Source organism: Catharus ustulatus, chromosome 23 (genome assembly GCF_009819885.2).
Source record: "Catharus ustulatus isolate bCatUst1 chromosome 23, bCatUst1.pri.v2, whole genome shotgun sequence".
Taxonomy (NCBI): domain Eukaryota; kingdom Metazoa; phylum Chordata; class Aves; order Passeriformes; family Turdidae; genus Catharus; species Catharus ustulatus.
The window spans coordinates 2,789,489-2,808,923 of NC_046243.1; the positions used below are offsets into that span (position 1 = coordinate 2,789,489).

Here is a 19,435-nt window from a genome sequence, read left to right on the forward strand (position 1 = left end):
CGCCCCGCCGCGCGCAGCCAATCCGCGGCGGCGGGGCGGTGCGCGGTCCTGCAGCGCCCTCTGACGGGCTCCTTCCGCCTTGGGGGGCGGGGCCAGACCGGGCTGGGCCAGCCTGATTGGCTGTGACTGGCTCTGATTGGCTATGATTGGCGGCTCTGATTGGCTGCTGATTGGCCGCAGCCTCCACGTGATCCCGGGGTGCGCAGGCACCGCCCCGGCGCAGTCGCCGGACGTGCGTGGCCGCGGTGTGCGCGCGCGCGCCCGGCTCTGTTTATTGTTGTGGTTCTGCGGCTCTCTGACCCCGCCTCCTGACCAATCGGAGAGGCGGTCTGGATGAGTGACAGGCGTCTCCGCCAATAGCAGCGCGCAGCGGGCAGGGGGCCGGCCGCCCTCGGGCCGCCATGTTGTGCCTGTCGGGAGCGCTGGCGCCGCTGCCCCCGGCCCCGCGGGAGCGCGCCATGGAGCCGCGGGTCACCCTGCGCGTCACCTGCCGCGGCGACACCCGCACCTTCCTCGTGTCCGACCCGGCGCACACGACGTGGGCCGATGTGGAGGCCATGGTGAGCGCGGGCGGGAGGCGGAGCGGGGTGTCCACAGCCGTGGGCAGCCGGTTCGGTGAGGGGCCGGCGCGGCCAGCGAGGCTTCGGGGGCCCAGCGTCTGCGGCAGTGTCCCTGTTTCACAGGCTGTTAGAACTGCTGGTTCATACCAGTTGCTGCGATCTTGATTTTTTTTTGTTTCCTTAATAGTGTAGTTTACTCCTGCCGTGTGCTTAGATTGACGTGAACGGCCTGGTTTGGAAAAAGATTCTCAAGGGCCTTTTTTTTTTCTGTATGAGCAGGTGGTCTTAGCTGTGTTCTTTGCCCTTTTCCACAGGTATGGACACTTGGTTTGGCTCTGTATCCCCCTGTAAAATACATCATATTCCTATTGTTTCCTATTCTTATTGAAGTACCTATGGTGAAGTAACACACGTCTGTTGCTTTTCTGAAGATTTTTCTGTGTTCTTTGGGGTACTGAGTCACTAATAGATTTTTGTTTGGTTCCCGGAGCTTTGTGTGTTGGTTTGGAATCAGCAGTGTCCGATCGGGCCGTGCATGCGTGGGCAGTGCTTAGGAAGGTCTGTGTATCATGCACTTGGTGTAGTTAAGAGTTTGTTTGGGTGCTTATTTTCAGGGCTGTTTACTGACGATTCTGTATTGGCTTAGGGTGAAATTCTGTTGTAAGAATTCTCTTGGCTATGATGAAACTAACTTTATTACTATTACTATTAATTAATTCTGTGGCAACTGTTCTGTTTTTTTAGCTTACTTTCAAAGCTGCATCTGAAGAACTCTTGTTGCTGTATTATTTTCTGTCTTTCAGCTCTTTTATAGCTAGTTTATTCCAGTATAATGCAGCAGGGTTTTGCTTTAGAATTGCTCAAGTTCAAAGTTTGACCTGCATCATCTTCACTTGTTGTATTTTAAGTCCTCTGAAAGAGGCCCTGGTCCAATCTGAAAATACTCAGTGCAAGCAGACCCTGCAGGAATGTCTGAGCTGCTCAGAATCCTGCTTGCATCAAAGCTGGAAGCAGATTACTGTGTAAGCACTGTGCTGCCCTTAATCTTAGGTATTCTGAGAGCCAGGGTGTGTTTGTTCAAGGTGTGGTGTTCTATTTCAGTGTTTCCCTAACCAAGGCAGAACCACGGGCTGTCTCTGTTGTGTGAATTACTGTTTCAAGGGAGAGTCAGTTCAATTTGTGTCTTTTTTATGTTTTTGATATTTTATTAAATGTGCTTAATGCTTATTAGGGATAATCTGAGCTCTCATTCTGCCTTGAGTTTAGGGGAACAATCTGTGGTACTGACCATGTATGTACAGACCATGGTTTTTTCCTGACAAAACAAGCTGCTTCTCTCACTGCACTGAAAGAATTTGGGATGTGTTGCTGGAAGAACCTGCCTGGAGCACGTTCACTGCAGGCTGTGTCCATGTGTGCCCTGTGTCCCTGTGTAACTCCCCAGGCAGCCACTCTTGGCTGGGGCTGCTGCTGTTGTTCTGTTAGGTCTGGCTAGCAGGACATGGGTCAGTTGTTTCAGGGAGTTTCTGTTGAGAAAAATACAGCTTTTATAGGAACCTGGTACAAAAACTTACAGGAGCCTCAAAGATTCAGCATATACAAACAACTGCTTCAATTTAATGGTTCATTTGGTGCTGCTCGTTCTGCCTTGTTAATGTAAAATGCCAAATAACTGCTCAGCTTTGTTCTCTGAGTGTTGATAAGCTGAAAAAAGGCTGATCACCTATGTGAGCTGTCTTCCAGGTGCTTTTTAATGTAAAATATAGAGTTTAGGGATTGTTTGTTTTTGCCTTCATATTTTGCATTGTTTACCATGTCTGAGTTTGTTAACCCTCAGCTTGTCCTCTTAGAATGGGAGGGTTGTTATGATTTATTTTGGAGTAAACATTAACCAAGCAAGGTACAACAGGAAAGAAATGTGTTTATTCTTGTCATTGGGGAAAGTTAGTAAAGCTTGGAGGGAAGGCACTGGGAAGAGTTCAGCTCCAGAGGAATGGATTTGGTAAAACAGTGTTTGCTTCAACTGAGAAACTGAAGGGAGGGGATAGAAGGGTTTAATGTTATTCCAATTAATAATCATTATTAATGAGGGCATCTGTCATCCTGCCTCACTATGGTTTTGTGTTCTTTTTTTTCATTACAGGTTAAAGTTTCATTTGGCCTGGACAACATTCAGATCAAATACATTGATGAGGATAATGATGAGGTAAAATACCTGCCACCCCACCCTCCTAATGAGCCAGCTGAAAATGGCTGATGCCAGAAATGACTTTGTGATGATTTGTAGTGGGTCCTTCCGGAGAGTCTGTTGTGCAATGGGGTGGGAGAACGTTTGCCCCTTTAATAAGAAAACCTGATAGTCTTGTGGTTTTACTCTTAATCCAGCATACATATTTTAAAATACCTTTTTTAGAAGCTACTGCCTTTCTTTTTCCCACCCTGATGAAACAGGCAGTGATTCTCTGTGCTCTGAGGGAGGAATGTTTCTATTGAGAAACTTAACTTTTTTTGAACAAGAATCAGTGTGATTTACAATTTACTATTGAGTAGTTTACTAATGAGAAGTAGTTGTGACTATTTGTGTTTACAGCTGTGGTAAAGCCCTGTCTGTTCAATCTAGACTCCTTGCTCTGGAAAATGTAGGTCCCCTGTCATTAGCATATGTTTGCTTCAGTGATCTGGTGTGCTCAAATCCTCTGCTTGCTTGATGCAATTGCTGTAATCTCCAAGCAGATTACTGACTCAGAGAACAAATTGGTTACTTCTAGTTGTCCTTGTTGAGTAACTTCCTGCTTGGCACAATCTCAGCCTCTCATATTATTTTTGTTTATCTAGAGATTCAGAAGGGAATGTAACACACACAGAATTGACCTTTTGCAAATGCAGTGTTCACTGCTTGGATTATAGCTCAATGAGATGGGGTGGGAGTTCTTGTTCTTACTTTTTTCCCCTAAGGGGAAATACCAAGAAGCTTCCAACAACCTTTTAGAGAATGATTCTCCCCTTATTTTCCAACCTTTTTAATATATTAACACAATGCATCAGTGAAAGCTTTTCCTGAAATACTGAGCAAACATTGTTCAGAATCCTGTGATGCTGTGGGGATTAAATAGCTTCTTGTATTAGTGGCTTCTATGTGCAGAATTGATAAATAAGTAGCAGAATGGGCTTATGAAACACTTAATGGGTCTTTTGAAACACTTAACTGGCATTTAAAGCAACTGGGGCCAAGCTCTGGAGTTGTGCAGTGAGCCCAGGGGGACAGGCAGTGACTTTGTGAGGTGAGCACGTTTGTTCTGTGTGCCAGCAGTGCCAGCCCCACCTCCTGTGCCAATCCAGTAAAAACATGGGCTGCTTCAAAGCACCACAGCTCTGGGTAATGATTAAACATGACAGCAATAACAAATACCTAAAGGACTGGTGTTTAGAAGCTGTGAATAAAATGTTTATTCTGAAGTATGTTAGTTTTATGAGAATTGCACAAATGTGTCTGTGATTCTCACTCACTGTTCCTTCTCTTTGCAGGTCTCTGTGAACAGCAAAGGTGAGCTGCTGCTTTATTGAGGTGAAATAAAAAAAGAGAGCCCAACTGTTGCTTGTGTTTTTTGAAAATGCAGTTGGGAATGCTTGCTTTTTGATTTTTGTATTTTTTATATGATTTGGCATAAAATTCTTCCTAAAGAAAAAAATTCTTGATCCATAGGAACAAATTGGAAGTGACTAAATTAATGGAATGTTGTGGCTCTTAGCTGTGAAAATATGTCCTTATTGCTGTATATACAATTTTTTGCTATTTGAAGGGAATTTACAGAAGGTAGGGGAGGCCCCTTGTCATGTAAGGGTTTCTAAGTGCTGTGTGCTAAACTTACATCTGTTGTGTGAGATAGGGGCCATTCACATTTCTTTCTATTTTTCTTTAGAGGAATATGAAGAAGCTCTGAAGGTAAATGTGCTCTTTGACTTTTCTCAATATATTCATCATTCTCCAATTAAAATTGGTGTGTCTGAGAAATGACATTATCTGGCCCAGGAAAACAGAATAACTGTTTTCTAGCTTTGGACAGTAGCTTGAATGTCTTAGTATGTTTTTCTTCCATCCTGGTTGGTCTTTGTTTTTGTAACTTAGGTTCAGGACCCTGAGCAACAGTGGGTTGGTTGAGACTGACTTTCTCAAACCCTTCAACAGTAATCCCATACTTGGAAATATTGGGCTTTAGTGAAACCCTTCAAACATCTTGCCACACAGATTCTGCTGCCAGAGGATTTCATTAAAACTTACTAGAGTTACTTATTAAAGTAACTTAGTTGCTTTATAAGCAGGTAGACAGAATAAGAATTGCATTACTTTATGTTTGTTTTGCATTATTAAGGCTTTCAGAAATGGCTCATGGCTTGAATTTCAAATTTAATAATTTCAAAATAATCATAAATTCCTGGACACAATCTGTTGTTTACTGGCTGCTATGAACACTTTATTGTAGGCTGAAAGATTCCAGTAGGATATTTGCATTATTTGGCTTTTAATAACCTTTTAAATAAACATATTAGTACCTTTCAGAAGTAGAACATTAGCTGACTCTACCTTGGCATCTCTCTCAGTTTTTCTTTTTGTCTGTTAGTCTTTCCCCACTCTGTTCCCAAACTCTCCAGTGTAGTGTAATTCTGTATTTTTACAGATTTTGTATGCTGATTGTAAGTGGAAAACATGGTGTATGTATGTACTGTTCATTTAGATTGCAGTTAAACAAGGAAATCAGCTCCAGATGAATGCCTATGAAAAGAACTCTTCTCATGCTTTGCAACTACATGAAAAAAAAGTTACAGAAAAGCTGATGCTTCTTAAAGATGAGAAGAAACCACTTTTGCATTATTCCATGCTGGCTCAGGGGTTAGAGGAAGAATTAAAAAACAATGAGGAGCTGACCATTCAGGTAAGAAGCTGAGCTGCATTAAAACAAAGAATTATGAAATGTAACTCACTCTGTAGACTGATTGTCCTCTTCAGCCATATATAAAAACTGAGTTCAGAAGTTGATCTCTGTTTTCAGTTATCTGCACCTGTTAAAGCTCACCAAATTGAATGTTTTCAAGAGGATAATTTGGTGCTGTCTTTAGAAATACTAAAGCAGGTGCTTTCATGTTGACCATTCTTAAGTATTTTGATAAACTGAGCAATTTGTCTCCTGAAGCCCTCATTGCCATCTGGTAACTCCTGGTTGACTTTGGTGTGTAATTACACTCAAATGCTAATGAGGCAGAAATGTGTCAGGAAACTGTCAGTGGCTAATTTGTGCCATTTCACTGTTTTCTGAAGAATTTTAAATAATTTTCTATAAAGACACTTAGAAACTATTTCAGCAGTTAACTTGCTGTGTTGAGAGTTTAAAAAAAAAATCAACATTGCCTACCTTTTTTTCTTTTTCCCCCCCAGCAAAAGTTAAATCAGACCAGAACAGAAAGCACAAATGAAAATCCTCCAGAATGGTTTACTAGCTACTTGGAAACAGTAAGTGTACTGTCTTGCAGGTTTTGGTGTACTTAAATACATAATAAGTTGTACCTGGAAGAGATCTTGTGATGCCTGACTCCAGACATCTGGACACTCTTTCCATCAGCACTTGTGGCCAGGATCTTAATGAGAACTGGAGTCAAACTATGTCTGCAGTGTAGTTAAAAAACCCCAGAACCATAAACGTGATCCATACCACTTGTGGAAAGTGGAATGTTTAGTTTATGGATTTGATTAGTTTGAGTGTGGTTTTAAGTAGCTCCCATAACCCGTAACAGAATCCTTGTGGCTCTCCAGGCAGCCATAGGAATTCCAGAGCTCTCACTGTGGGAGAGCACAGAGCAGTGTTGCTCTTGTAGGCTCTTGATTGCCCAGTTTCAGCAGGGCAATACTTTTGATTTCCTGTGATTGAAAGCAGAATATTTGATGACCTTGCTTTTCTTGACTGTTCACTTTGAGAAAATACTTTCAGGAAGGCATTGACAATAAACTGCAGATTAAGATGTGGATGTTAACTTGTTTTGAGCAGCTAATAAACAACATAAAATTTTTATCACTGAAAAGCAGTTTGATATCACTGCAAAGAATTCATTAGCTAGCAGATTCTTGAAACTATGTGTGTTTATCTTTAAGGTTTTTCTCTAGAGTCTTCTTTCCTTTGCCACCTATTTATACAAACTAAAAATAGGGGAAGTTCATGGTTATGTTTAGAACATCACTGATAGGCAAATCAAAACTTAAGGGTAGAGAGTCCAGAGGGGTTTGGGAGTTGTGGGAATTGTTTTGGAGATGAGTTTCCTTCCCTTCATGCAAGCTTATGGAAGAAAAACAATATTGTAGGCACAAATATGTGATTTTTAACTTGCATTCTTAAAAACTCTGGGTTGGTATTTTCTAAAATAAGAGTCCTCTTCTCTGAGGAATGTGGTATTTGTAGAATTTTATGTAGAGTGTGCTGGGGTAGGGGAAATGATTGTGAAGTAGTGTATGACTACTGACACATTGGGAGTCTTGTGACAATGTAACTCAGCTTTTCAAACGTAATGGCTGAAGCACATTCCTGACTGCTTTCATTTCTTTCCAGTTCAGGGAACAAGTAGTTAAGGAGACTGTTGAGAGGCTGGAGCAGAAGCTGTATGAGAAGCTTGTTCATCACCATCAGCCTGCAGACTTTGGAGAGAGCTCGGTTACAGCAGCCCCGCAGAGCCCGGCGGGGAGCGGCAGCCAGGGTGACTGGGACTGGCTGATGGCCTGCAGCAGCTGCCAGGCCCCCATCGTTGGGGTGCGCTACCAGTGCAGGTGGGGAGTGCTGGGAGGTTGGGGGGCTGGCTGCACAGCCTGGGAGGGACTCTGTAACTCTCCTGTAGGGCTGGGAGTGTGGGGAGCCTGGCTGCACAGCCTGGGAGGAACTCTGCAACTCTGTCTCTAGGGCTGGGAGTGTGGGGAGCCTGGCTGCACAGCCTGGGAGGAACTCTGCAACTCTGTCTCTAGGGCTGGGAGTGTGGAGAGCCTGGCAGCACAGCCTGGGAGGGACTCTGCATCTCTCTCTAGGTTCCTAACCCGCAGCTTGCTGTACACTTCAGTATGTCTGCTGTGTGTCTCACCCATAGCTGATGTTCTCTCCTGTGGTCACTAGACTTTATCTGTATAAAAGCAAGGTTAACAGTGTTTTGAGAAAAGGTGATTTGTGGAAACTCTGAAGGCATTCCCAGTTAGGGAACATGAGAGGCCTCTCTGTTGCCTCTCCTTGATAACAATCCTGTTCTATCCAACCAAAGCAACTCCTGTTCTGTTTCCTGGGTCAGCCCCATGCCCCTCTCCGTGTCCCTCAGTCTTTGGTCACTCCCACCCTGTTTCCATGTTGGCCCTTTGCCCTAAGCCCCCCCTTGTGACACCCCCATATCCCCTGGTAATTGGTCTCTGTTGCTTCTTCCCTGCTCATCCCATGTATTTAATCTGGACCCTCTCAAGGCCCTTTGCCTTTGTTCTCTGAACCAGGGACTGAGCATAACTAGATAAACATCTCTGTGAAACCCCTGCAAAGGCCCTTCTTGCTTCTTTACCTGCTAGCACCCCAAGCAACAACCAGATGCACCAGTGATTGTTAAAATGAGAGAAGTTTACAACACTGTGTTCTCAATTCTTTATCTTATCTGCATAGGACATGCAGTAATTGTAACAGAAAATGTTTTGTTTGGTTAACTAAACAGAAGTTTAAACAAGACTTGGAACCACTAGTCTGTAATAGTTGTTTGCTTGGTTCTGAGAAGTCAGTGAGACTAAGGCAGGTCATACTCTTTTTTAATGATTGCACTGTTGTGTGTCTAATAATATGAAATAGATTTTGATGAATGTCTTAAGTGAGGTGTTAAAAGTGAGAGTTTGATTTGACTGAGTCAATTGCTGTAATGATCAGCATTTTGGGACTAGGCAGAAGCAGTGGGTGAAATGCCAACAGGAGTTTTTCTTTGGATCTTTTTTTCCTTGCTGGCAGAAGATGACAGTCTGGTTTTTATCAGCCCTGTTCCTGGAGGAGCAATCTGCTTTGCATCCCTGGATGCTTGTTGATTTAGCCTCTGTATTTTCATTAAGTGTGGTGCTGTTTCTGGCACTGGATTTTGGTAAAACGTTTTGTCCTTTGTAGCAGCAATTTTAGTCACTTGTACTAAAAGAAGCATCAACTTTTTTCAATGTGTGTTCAAAGAAGTGGGAAGTGTGTTGCAGTTTTGCCAAGAAGAGAGATAATCATGTAGGTATGGCTCCAAATACTGATCTGTGGGACATCCAGCTGCTGTCACTTGGGAGCTGCTTACAGTGGTAGCATGACACAAAGTTATTTCTCTGCAGAAATCCTTTACCTCTTGGTAACCTTCTGTGTTTTCTGCTTGGCAGCCTTTGTCCAGCCTACAATATCTGTGAGGAGTGTGAAGCAGGAACATATGCACACGACCCAAACCATGTGTTGCTGAAGCTGCGCAGACCCATCCCCTGTGTCACTGACAATTACAGCCTGGCAGAGCTGTCCCCACGCCTGCCTGCCACTCTGGAGCAAGTCAGGTAAATGTTGGCACCTGTCAGTACCTGCCAAGATGGTCCTGAGTGCAAAGGGAAACACCTGTGTTGGAGTTGAGATTCAGATTTTATTTTAGAGATAATGAGAAATGGAAATGGTGCTTAAACTTTATTGTGAGTAGCTAAAAATAGCTACATACTTATAAAGGGGCTAAGGCATAAATCTCACAGTGTGTTCAATAGCAAAGTAGAAAAGACTTTTGTGTCATAGATGGGTAGTAAACTTTGAGAGGTTGCTTTTTTTTTGAGCATTCTGTGTCTGCCTCTTTTTGTTCTTTCAAAGACCATTCAAAGTATTTCCTCAAAACAACAGTGAGAATGTTCTTTTGAAATCATTTGGTACCCAGTCTAGAAGCATGGGGTATTTCCCAAAGGGTTCCCTTGAGACTGTGTTGGCTAAAGATGAATTCTGATCAGTTTAATGTAATAAGGTGTGTTAATCCCTTTGCAGGCTCCAGAAACAGATGGACAAAAGATTTCTGAAGGCAGAGAAGCAAAGATTGCGAGCAGAAAAGAAACAGCGAAAAGCAGAGGTCCGAGAGCTCAAAAAGCAGCTAAAATTGCACAGGAAAATTCATCTGTGGAACTCTATCCATGTATTGGAAACAAATGGCTCAGCTGCTCTGAAATCTGAGAGTCTCCAGCCTAATAACTTCTTGTAAGGCTTGTTGTTAACTGAGCATCTGGTAGTTGTGCTGTCTGGCCTTTTGTTATGACACCAAGTTAAAGTAACAGGAGGGAGGTTATGAAATTGCTCATTTGAAGTATGATTTGTCATTTGACTGTGTGAGAATTTTGTCTAAATGTGATTTGCAAGGTAGAATATTTTTAATTGAAGAGTGTAGGAGAAAGGAAAAAAGTGACTGATGGTTATTACCAGAAACTTAGTGATTTATGTAGATTTAGGAGGAAGGGTAGTGCTTAGGTTTATACATACACATGTATGCTCATACAGCATAAATTAATATTGCTGCTAGTTTTAAAAAATTCTCTATCTTCCTGCTTTATTAAGTGTGTCTGCATAAAGTCAAGTACATTCTGTATATTTATGTTCAGTGCAATTTTGCTTTTTTTTAATGTGCTGTCAAGCTGAGGTTCATTGCACAGCAGACTTTGCAGGCAGCTGCTCTGCATTTCCCACTCCCTTTGAGTTTATGAATGTGCAGTGTAAGACTTGTATAGTTTGTTTCTTTAATTCATCCTTTTAATTTAAGGCATTTAAAAGCCAAATTAACATTAATAAGCAGCTGAACTTCTTCAATTTTGTGTATTTTGGGTTTTTTTTATTTCCTCTCTCCAATCCCAGGAGCCCTAATCAACCCTTCCAAGCAATTGTCCCAACACTAAGTGCAGTATTTGTGGATGAGAATTTACCTGATGGTACTCACTTGAAACCAGGAACAAAGTTTATCAAACACTGGAGAATGAAAAATACTGGCAACGTGGAATGGAGCTCAGACACAAAGGTATCTTACCTTTGCTCTTCCTTCTGCACACTCAAATCATTCAGGATGATAACATTTGTATGTGAATTCTCTGGTAGGACCTGGTTTAATATTTCCTTTGGCCTGTTGATTCACAGCTGGAAATTCTGGGGCAATAAGCTGTGTAGGTACTCTTTACAAGTGTAACCTATAGGAAGAAAACAATTCAGAATAGCCTCACTGATCATGTTTCCCATTAATTGTATGTCCCCCACGTTATAATGGTGCAGCTTGACCCTGTTTACAACTCCTCTGTTGCTTTTCTGGCCTCCAAACCCCTTTGTTCTGTGAGTGGCTGCATTTGTGTTGGAAGATGGGGATATCTTTGTGTTGGTAGTGACTGATGTGAGGATGTGTCCTAGCAGCCAATCTTCTCCATGCCTGGGATCTACAAGGCCTTTCAGCAGAGGAACTCTGCTTCCTGCTGCCCACACTTTGCAGAGAAGCTTGAGAAGTTAACTTTTGGCTTTTTCTGTTGTGTATTTCAGTTGAAACTTATGTGGGGGAATCTGACCTTGGCATCTTCTGAGAAAAAAGATGTGTTAGTGCCATCCCTTCCATCTGGACAAGTAGGAACTGTTTCAGTTGAGTTTGTAGCTCCCAACATAGAAGGAACTTACACTTCTCACTGGAGACTGTCACACAGAGGGGAGCAGTTTGGGCCAAGGATCTGGTGCAGTATTGTTGTGGATCCCTCTCCAGCTGCTGACTACATAGAAAGTGATTGGAAGGATTCTGACTCCTGTCAGAAGAGTGGAGCTTCCAGAACCAAGCAGGCAAGTCACTCACCTGGTATTTGGGGCAGTTCAGAACTGCCTAGAAGGAGCATTGTGTATTATTTGGCATAGTATTCCTAGCTAACTATTCAGGGGGATTCTTTTAGCTGTTTGCTTTTAAATTTTATTTTTAATAGAGAAGAAATACAACATATATTGCATTTATAAGTTCTAAAGTAGTTGTTCTTTGACAGGCATGACATTAGCTGTCGGTCTGTTGCAGCTATTTAGATTTCATGTGATGTTTTATTTACTGTGGCTAAGGGGCTTCTGTTTCTTTGTTTTTGCAGGATGCTTCCTTAAAGACAGAAACAGGTGCTCAACTGATAGGTGAAGTTGCAGAGCAGACTGAAATACCTCTGCCAACTGTTCCTTTAAAGATCAAAAATCTGCCAAGTGAGAGAGAATTTTATATCCCATCTGTTGATCTCCTCACTGCACAGGTAAAGTGCTAAAATTCAGGTTGATACAAAGCAAACCACCTTAGGTTTGATATCTGGATAGGCAGACATTTGTAAGAATAAAACTTCTGAGCTCTAAAAATGGCCACTCTATTTTCAGAAAGAGTACATTGCATTTTATATAGCAGAGCTGTTTTCTCAAACTGGTATTTGGCACTGTCATTATGTGGAAGGTGTGTGTAGGACAGATTAAGATTCACAAAAAAGAGTCAGCATTGAGTTTTTCTCTGTCCTTAACAAGGGAGTTTTTAGCTTTGTCCCTTGCTGCCCTGATTTGTGCACCATATTCAGTGATGTAACTTATGTTGCCCCCTGAGGTTGTGTTGAGGAACAAAGTGTTATTTGTGCATCAGTGGGATCTGTGCTGCCAAGTGCAGATCTGATTCATTTGCAGAGTTTGCTCATGGAAATTGTGTGTGATTTTTTTCCTGTAGGATTTGCTGTCCTTTGAGCTGTTGGACATTAATATTGTGCAGGAATTGGAGCGAGTGCCACACAATACTCCTGTTGGTAAGGCTCCTGTCTTCTGTGTGCTCTCAAGCACAGACAGCTATCCTTTGTGGTTTTCAGTCTTGGCTTCTATTCACCTTCATTTCCCCAAGAACATAACATTCCATATGTTGAGGAATGCTGCCATTTTCTTTGCACACTCAGTGGCAGAGTAATGAAAAGCTAGTTGTCTGTTCCACCAGATTATCTTACAAAATAACTTAAGTTTCTTCAGTCTTGAAAGAATGTCCCTTAAAAAGAATAACTTGAAAAAATGTTACCTCATGAAGGCTGCTTCTCCTTCAGTGCCAATTATCTTTGCTCCCTGTGTTTTCCAGACATGACTCCATGCATGTCCCCTCTGCCACGTGACAGCCCCTTGCTGGAGAAACCTGGCTTAGGTCAGATAGAGGAGGAGAACGAGGGCAGTGGATTTAAACTAGTGCCTGGTAAGCAGCAGTCCTGAGGAGCTTGGGGGTGAAGGGAGGATGTTGTCACTTCTGTGTAGTCAGCACACTGATGTCTAAAAGGAATTGTAACTTCTGTCTTCCATTTCTTTGGGGAAAAAAAAAAAGTTGTTTGGCTCATAGACCTGGAGTGTGACACTACACTAGTAATTATAAAGGTTGGAGCATAATATATATATAGATTTGGAAATGGAAATCATAGAATCCCAGAATGGTTTGGGTTGTAAGGGACATTAAAGATCATTCAGTTCCATCCCTCCCTGCCATGAGCAGGGACAGCTTCCCCTATCTCAGGTTGCTCCAAGCCCTGTCCAGCCTTGCCTTGGACATTCCAGGGATGGGGCAGCCACAGCTTCTCTGGGCACTCTGTGCCAGGGCCTCACCACCCTCAAAAGGAAGAATTTCTGCCTAATACCTGATCTAATAAACCCTCCTCCATGTTAAAGTCATTCCCTGCTGTCCTGTTACTGCTTGCCCTTGTATAAAGTCCTTTCAAATTCTTCTGATTTGTCTGCCCACTAGAATTGTTGGGAGAATGAACAATCTGCCCTTTATAGGCCAGGTAATACTCCAAGCACTCCAGGTGTGCTCCCCATACTTCTCAATCATGTTTGCATTCAACTTGAGCTGAATTCAAAAATCTGTCAATTTTTAGAAGGAATTAACACATGGAGTCACTATTAGCTATGCCTAGTCTAAAAAATTCTTCTTACAGTTCCATTTCCTTGTTGTGGGGATAAAATCTGTTGTGTTTCCCTTTCCAAGGAATGGCAGAAGGCTGCCTCTCTGTGGACTCTCCTGTGGTGAAAGTGAAAGCTGAACATGCATTGAACCAGGAGGAAGGGGAAGAAGATATGAGTGGGACTCAATTTGTCTGTGAAACTGTAATTCGTTCTCTGACTCTGGATGCTGCACCTGACCACAAACCCCCACAAAAAACCCCAAAAGTTCTCCAGAGTAAGTGCTGCTGCCTTCTCTGGCTTGACTTGTTTGCAGTCAGACATGAGACACAAATTGCTCAGCTCAGGTGGTTGATACCATTTAATTGGTTTTTTTTTTCTGATTGGTTTTATTAGACTCTTTGCAAACATTGCAAGAAACCTTTAGTTGCAATATGATAAGTGAAGAATCTCCTGTGATAAATAGTAATTCTACTTCCAAAAAGGAAGCAAAGATTCATCAGTCAGAACCAGTGACAGAAAATTCCTGTGGTAAGTAAAATGGCTTTGAATGCGAGATGAAGCTGTAAAAAAATCATGTGTAAGAATATCTGATGCTGTTCTAGGAAACTGATCTTCACTAGATGAAGAGAATCATTAGATGGTCCCAGTTGTGAGAATCATTACATCAGAAAGTTGATGTCATTATTTAAACAAGCAGCTAGTTTAACAGCTAGTTTTTAAAGAAGTGAAATTGAGACCAAAAGGTTCCAATTGGGTATTGAAGTAAGTGCTCATATGTTATACATGACTGGTGCCTCCATATTTTGTACACATAGCTTGAAATATTTTTATCCTTTTTCTAATGTGTGGAATTTAGGAGCTGAAAACTGCAGTGTAAGTTCTCTGTATAGCTCTGACTCCTTTTTTTTCTGTAAGCATGAATACCAGCACTGTGTTTGCATAGGCTTAACATTGATCTGCTACTCTTTCACACTGCACCCTCCCCACAACAGGGAAAATGACACCAGTAATGGCAGCAGCTAAGGTTTAACAGTTGTTTCTAAATACTTGTCTCTTACAAGTGGAACAATTCTGTCTCTGCTGTTGTTCATACAAATGGACAATGGTTCATACCTCACTTTTTTCCTGCTAGGGGACCTTCCACTGTCTGATGAGAGCACAAGCCCCCATAGTGGTACTGGTGATGAAGAGGAAGATGATAAAGATGATGTTCAGAGTCAGTGCTCCTCTGCTTCCTCAGAGGATTATATCATCATCCTCCCTGAGTGCTTTGACACCAGTCGACCCTTGGGTGACTCCATGTACAGTTCAGCTCTTTCTCAGCCTGGTGTAGACAAGGCAGGAGAACCTGAAACAGCAGCAGAGGACCCAGAAGGGGGAAGCCAGCCACAGATCCAGAGGGTCAGTGATACACTGACAACTTCCCAAACACTGGCTGCAGTACCATTAACCCCAGAGACTGTGGACAGCTTACCCCAGGCACAAAGGTATGATCTGGGGACAAGAACAAAGTGGGCATGGTGGTATTGCTGAGGAGTCTGCAAGGTCTGGTGCTTCACAAACAGAATTGTTGTAACATAAGTTTTGTCATACACTGAGGTAAATGTTCTTAAATCCTGCAGCTTTTTATACAGCCTGCACTCATTGATTTAGGTGAGTGCAAGAGAGGATGTGAAGTGTTTCCTTTTTTCTGTTGATTGTGATTCGTTTATGTGTGTACTTGTAGAATAAAGTAGTGATGTTTTTGCCTTATGTTCTCAGGAATCTTTCATCTCTTCAGAATTCTACCTTCCAAGAAACAAACACACCAGCTTCAGAGAATATCTCTTCTGCTCCTCATGATCAAATACAAAACCAAGGTATTGAGATTATTTAATAAAGGGTGCAGACTTTTGCTATCACCTGTTCATTATGCCTAGTATTGAATTTGATGTCTCATTTCCCTTGAGGAGAGCAGAAATCTCCCAAGTAAAGATTTTAGTTTTTCTCTGGGTGTTGAACTTCTGCTATATGGATATTTCAAATAAAGAAATAATTGGCTTTGTGGATCAGTTAAGAGCATCTATTATGGGAAATGGTAAGAGGATACTCCAAAGTACTTACAGGCACCTGGAAAATTACCTTGCTCTGGAATTAATGAGCTGTGTATTTAAGCTGCTGTTACAGTCACTGAGACTGTAGAGTCCTACAAGAGTTCCTCTTGTGTTAAACACCTCTGATGAATCAGTCTCATGGTTCTGAAAATGCTCTGACTGCTTTCACTGCAGTGACAATCCTGGATACCTGGTCTGCATAACTAAACTTGGAGCATTAGTGTTGTACCAAGACACAGTTTTTTCTGTTCATGTATGTGTTGCATTTCTACAGCTTAATTGTCATTAAATGGGCACATTGACATTTGTCTTCCTCTTCCAGAACCCAGTGGTGAAGATAATCATGGGCCAGGATCTTCTGCATTTCTCACTAAGTTCTCAGAGTACCCGAGGTAATGAGGCTGAAGCTCTGATTTGACAAACACTATTTTAGACTGAGAACAGCTTAATTAGACACCTCTGGCCTACAGATTTCATGTAGTCATTAATTTGGAGAGAGGCCTCCCTTCTTAAAGCAAACATGCAATGTTTTCATAAGATCTTGGTTTCTACTTGGGCACAATTGAAAAAGACACAGAACTGGCAAACCAAAGTTAATGAAGAGCTCAAGTTGAATGCTTCTAAAATTCTGTGGGGGTTTTTCCTGAAATATCTCAGGAGTCTTAGAATGGGGATTTTAGAAGCTAGCTATAAAGTTGTCTTAAAATACTGAGACTGGAGAATTAAGTCAAAATGTTGAGTAGAATATTAAGTAACTTCAGTATTCATAGAAAACAAAAAGAAGTTACCCTACCCTGAATGGATGTGTCAGGGCACAGCTTTCATGTGGGTATGTTCTCCTCTAGATGAGAACTCTTTACAAAAGGTCATTTCATGGAAAGCATACACCCACAATTTAATAGGTGTCAAGAAAAAGGAATGTATAGCTCAGTTCCCAAACATTGCTGATTCCTTTGGATGACAGGCTGTTGTCTCCAGCAATCCTTGCCTTATAACAGGCTGTGACTTGCATTTCACTGAAACAAACCCTTGGCTGTACTGACCTGGTCTCTTCACAGGTACCCTCAAGGAAGCAGCATTGCAGGAGAACTCGTGAAAGGAGCTTTGTCAGTAGCTGCTTCTGCCTACAAAGCATTATTTGCTGGACCACCCATTATTGAACAGGTGAATGTCCTTCCTATGTGCTATGTGAGTGTCATGGAATGACAACCTTAAATTTATAGGTGTTTGTGTTTTAAGTGTATCAATATTCTATATTGGAGTTAATGTAAGAGTAAAATGTTAAGTTTGATAGTGTCCCTTTGAGGTTTGCTGCTCTCAGCAGACTCCCCATGCCATAGGGATGGAAGCATCATGCAAGAGTAGTAACTCACCTTTGTAAGTGAGCACTGAAGGGATTATAAATGGTTTAAATGGGGCCAGAAGAGCCTCTGTGGCTGAGTTTGATTCTGTTCAAATGGCAAAAAATAAATGACCATTTTTAGCTTATCTTACTGTCTGTTGTTTTCAGCAGCCTGCAGCTCCAGAAGAGCAGACTGCTGCTCTGCTGTCCAGCCTGTGTGAGATGGGATTCTGTGACAGGCAGTTAAACCTGAGGCTGCTGAAGAAGCACAACAATAACATGATTGAAGTGGTGACTGAATTGCTTCAGATCAGCAACAGAGACTGGTGCAGTAGGTGCTAAACCTGCTGCTTGGAGAGAGGAATAGTCTTCATTGAGTAAACTCTAATTAAAGATTGCAAGAGTAGCAATGCTGCTCCTCAGTGCTGTTTGGAGGTTTGACTTAAAACTTCAGCTTTTCTTTGAGCATTTGACTTTTTTTTTTTCTTTCCCCTCATGGAAATGTCAAACAACCCTTGTGGCATCTCTTGAAATGGATACCAGAATTTCAGTTTTTATTTGGACCTTGTAGTTAAATGAGTAGTCTTTTTAAATCTCTGATTTCAGATCAAATCCTTTTACCAGGGAATCATGTAGAACTAAACTTTGTACCCAGATGAGAACTTCCCATTTTATTGTGTATACACATTGTTTTAGGCAGCTGGAATTTTTTTCTTGGCTTATTAGCTTTGGAATAGAAACCAATGTAAAATGCTGCTGTAAAATGTAGTCCTGCTTAATTTCCAAGAGATGCCTGAAAGTAGGAGTTTTTTTGTTTCTTCTGAGGATTTAGTAATTGGTTTTCCAATGTGTTATAGTAAAGTGACAAGTTTAAATCTTACAAATTATTCTAAGAAAAAGAACTTACTCATAGAGGAAAGCCATCTTGAAGCAAAGGACTTTTCAAAAGTCTGAAAGACTAACTGCAGTTAAACTGATGAATACCAGTCAAGTTGTTGTTTGTTGTAGCAGAATGAAGCAGGAGAATTACCACCAGCAATTGAACCAGTAATGATAGTGCACACCAGATCTTTAACAGTAGAAGTATAACCTACATAAAATATTTTGTTAAAAACAGATTGTAAGGGTAAAAAAGGCTTTTCTAGGAATCTTTACAGGCTCTTTTTAAAAATATTAAAAATTTGACCATTACCTTTTTTCACTATAGTGCAACCATTTTACTCTGTTAATACCACATAAAAAATACAAGAATGTATAGGAACCCAGACCTGAACTGGAGTACAAATTTTGGTAATGTTTAGGCATGGAAAGAATGCTTGAAGCAGGGATCACATAACTTTACATTAGAGTTTGAAAAATGCATTAACTTAAGCACTTTCAAATGTACAGTGTCCTCTGATGGTTTTAGCTGGTCCTGTGTTTCTGTAGCCACATCTGTAGAATTAATTTTTCTCATAAGATTTTTAGATGCCTATATATAATTTGGAAATCTAAGAATTCCCTTCTAAATGTGCTGAGAGATTTGATTCTGAAGAATGACAGAAACATTACCAGACACTGCTATGCAGTGGGGTGTCCATAGATAACTTCTCAGAGTTCACTCCCTCAGCAGGTGACAGTGTTGGCTTTGTTCTTACTTTCAAGTAAATGTTTTTCCTTGCTGCAGTAAGAGACCATTGATTCTAAAATGTTTTATATTACTCCTGCTTCAACCCAGTGTTTTGTCACAGTATAGCTGAAGCAGTGTCAGTATTGTGGCTGACCAGTTATCAGTAATTTTTTAAAAGACTTAGAACCCATAAAGATAAAATACCATTAAAATAGGTCAAGAAAACAAATGTATCATACCACTTCCATTTTAAACCTATTTTTATAGATTGTGGAAGATATACTCTTAAATGTTTATTTTGAAATACAGTAGAAGTATTTTGCAGTGTTTCCCATCTCTCTGTACACTAGTACAACTGTGTGCTGTGGACCAGTTAAATCTCCTTCTGTAACTTCCCACCTTAACTCAGGTGTGTTGTTTTGAGTATCTTTTGACTAATGCCAACTCTGGAACAAGGAGGAGGAAAGGACAGGGGTGCAATGCAGAAGCTGATGGCACTTTGAACCATGGTGTGGTTTTTGCTTGGCTCTGTGAGGCCCAGCAGGACCCATGTTTGCTGTGTGTACCTTCCTACTCAGAATGCTGCTGTGTTCTATAAAATACAAAACGAAAACCTTTGGGGAGGAACACTTCACTATGGATTGAAACGGCAAGGGCGAGATGCTGTTCTCTTTACTTTTTACTAGAGTTTAGATGCTGTATGCTCAGGCTTACGATAGATACATTTCTGTTGGCTTTGTATATTTTGTTAATGGATGCATGATATAATTTATAATATATTCTATAGAGCACATGTGACCTCTGTATCTTATTTCGGGCGAGCACAGGGGTTGGGATGGGGACTCTGGCCTTTCCCTCGGCCCTGCCGGGAGCACAGGGCTGGGCATGGC

The 19,435-nt window shown here is 41.5% G+C and overlaps 1 protein-coding gene across 2 annotated transcripts; it reads left to right on the top strand.

Moving 5' to 3' along the window:
• Window positions 1-386: 386 nt before the first annotated feature.
• NBR1 (NBR1 autophagy cargo receptor) lies at window positions 387-19,338 on the top strand. Of its 2 annotated transcripts, none has more exons than XM_033078708.1 (21): window positions 387-560; window positions 2,704-2,766; window positions 4,086-4,104; window positions 4,481-4,503; window positions 5,294-5,491; window positions 5,992-6,066; window positions 7,154-7,368; window positions 8,962-9,126; window positions 9,593-9,799; window positions 10,448-10,607; window positions 11,114-11,401; window positions 11,692-11,844; window positions 12,297-12,372; window positions 12,690-12,800; window positions 13,584-13,775; window positions 13,895-14,029; window positions 14,634-14,988; window positions 15,263-15,360; window positions 15,917-15,986; window positions 16,653-16,758; window positions 17,105-19,338. In XM_033078708.1, exons 1-21 carry the CDS (start codon window positions 402-404, stop codon window positions 17,276-17,278), a joined length of 3,042 nt encoding a protein of 1,013 aa, XP_032934599.1. In that variant the 5' UTR covers window positions 387-401; the 3' UTR covers window positions 17,279-19,338. The 2 variants fall into 2 exon arrangements, with proteins under 2 accessions (XP_032934599.1, XP_032934600.1); XM_033078709.1 differs by having other exon boundaries at window positions 419-560; window positions 17,108-19,338.
• Window positions 19,339-19,435: the final 97 nt, after the last annotated feature.

Excerpts from the sequence above, each read along its gene's own strand:
- NBR1 (XM_033078708.1), top strand. The coding sequence starts at position 402 with ATGTTGTGCCTGTCGGGAGCGCTGGCGCCGCTGCCCCCGGCCCCGCGG. Across the intron at positions 10,608-11,113 it reads AATGGAGCTCAGACACAAAG|TTGAAACTTATGTGGGGGAA; the intron begins GTATCTTACCTT and ends TGTGTATTTCAG. Across the intron at positions 12,373-12,689 it reads GCCACACAATACTCCTGTTG|ACATGACTCCATGCATGTCC; the intron begins GTAAGGCTCCTG and ends TGTGTTTTCCAG.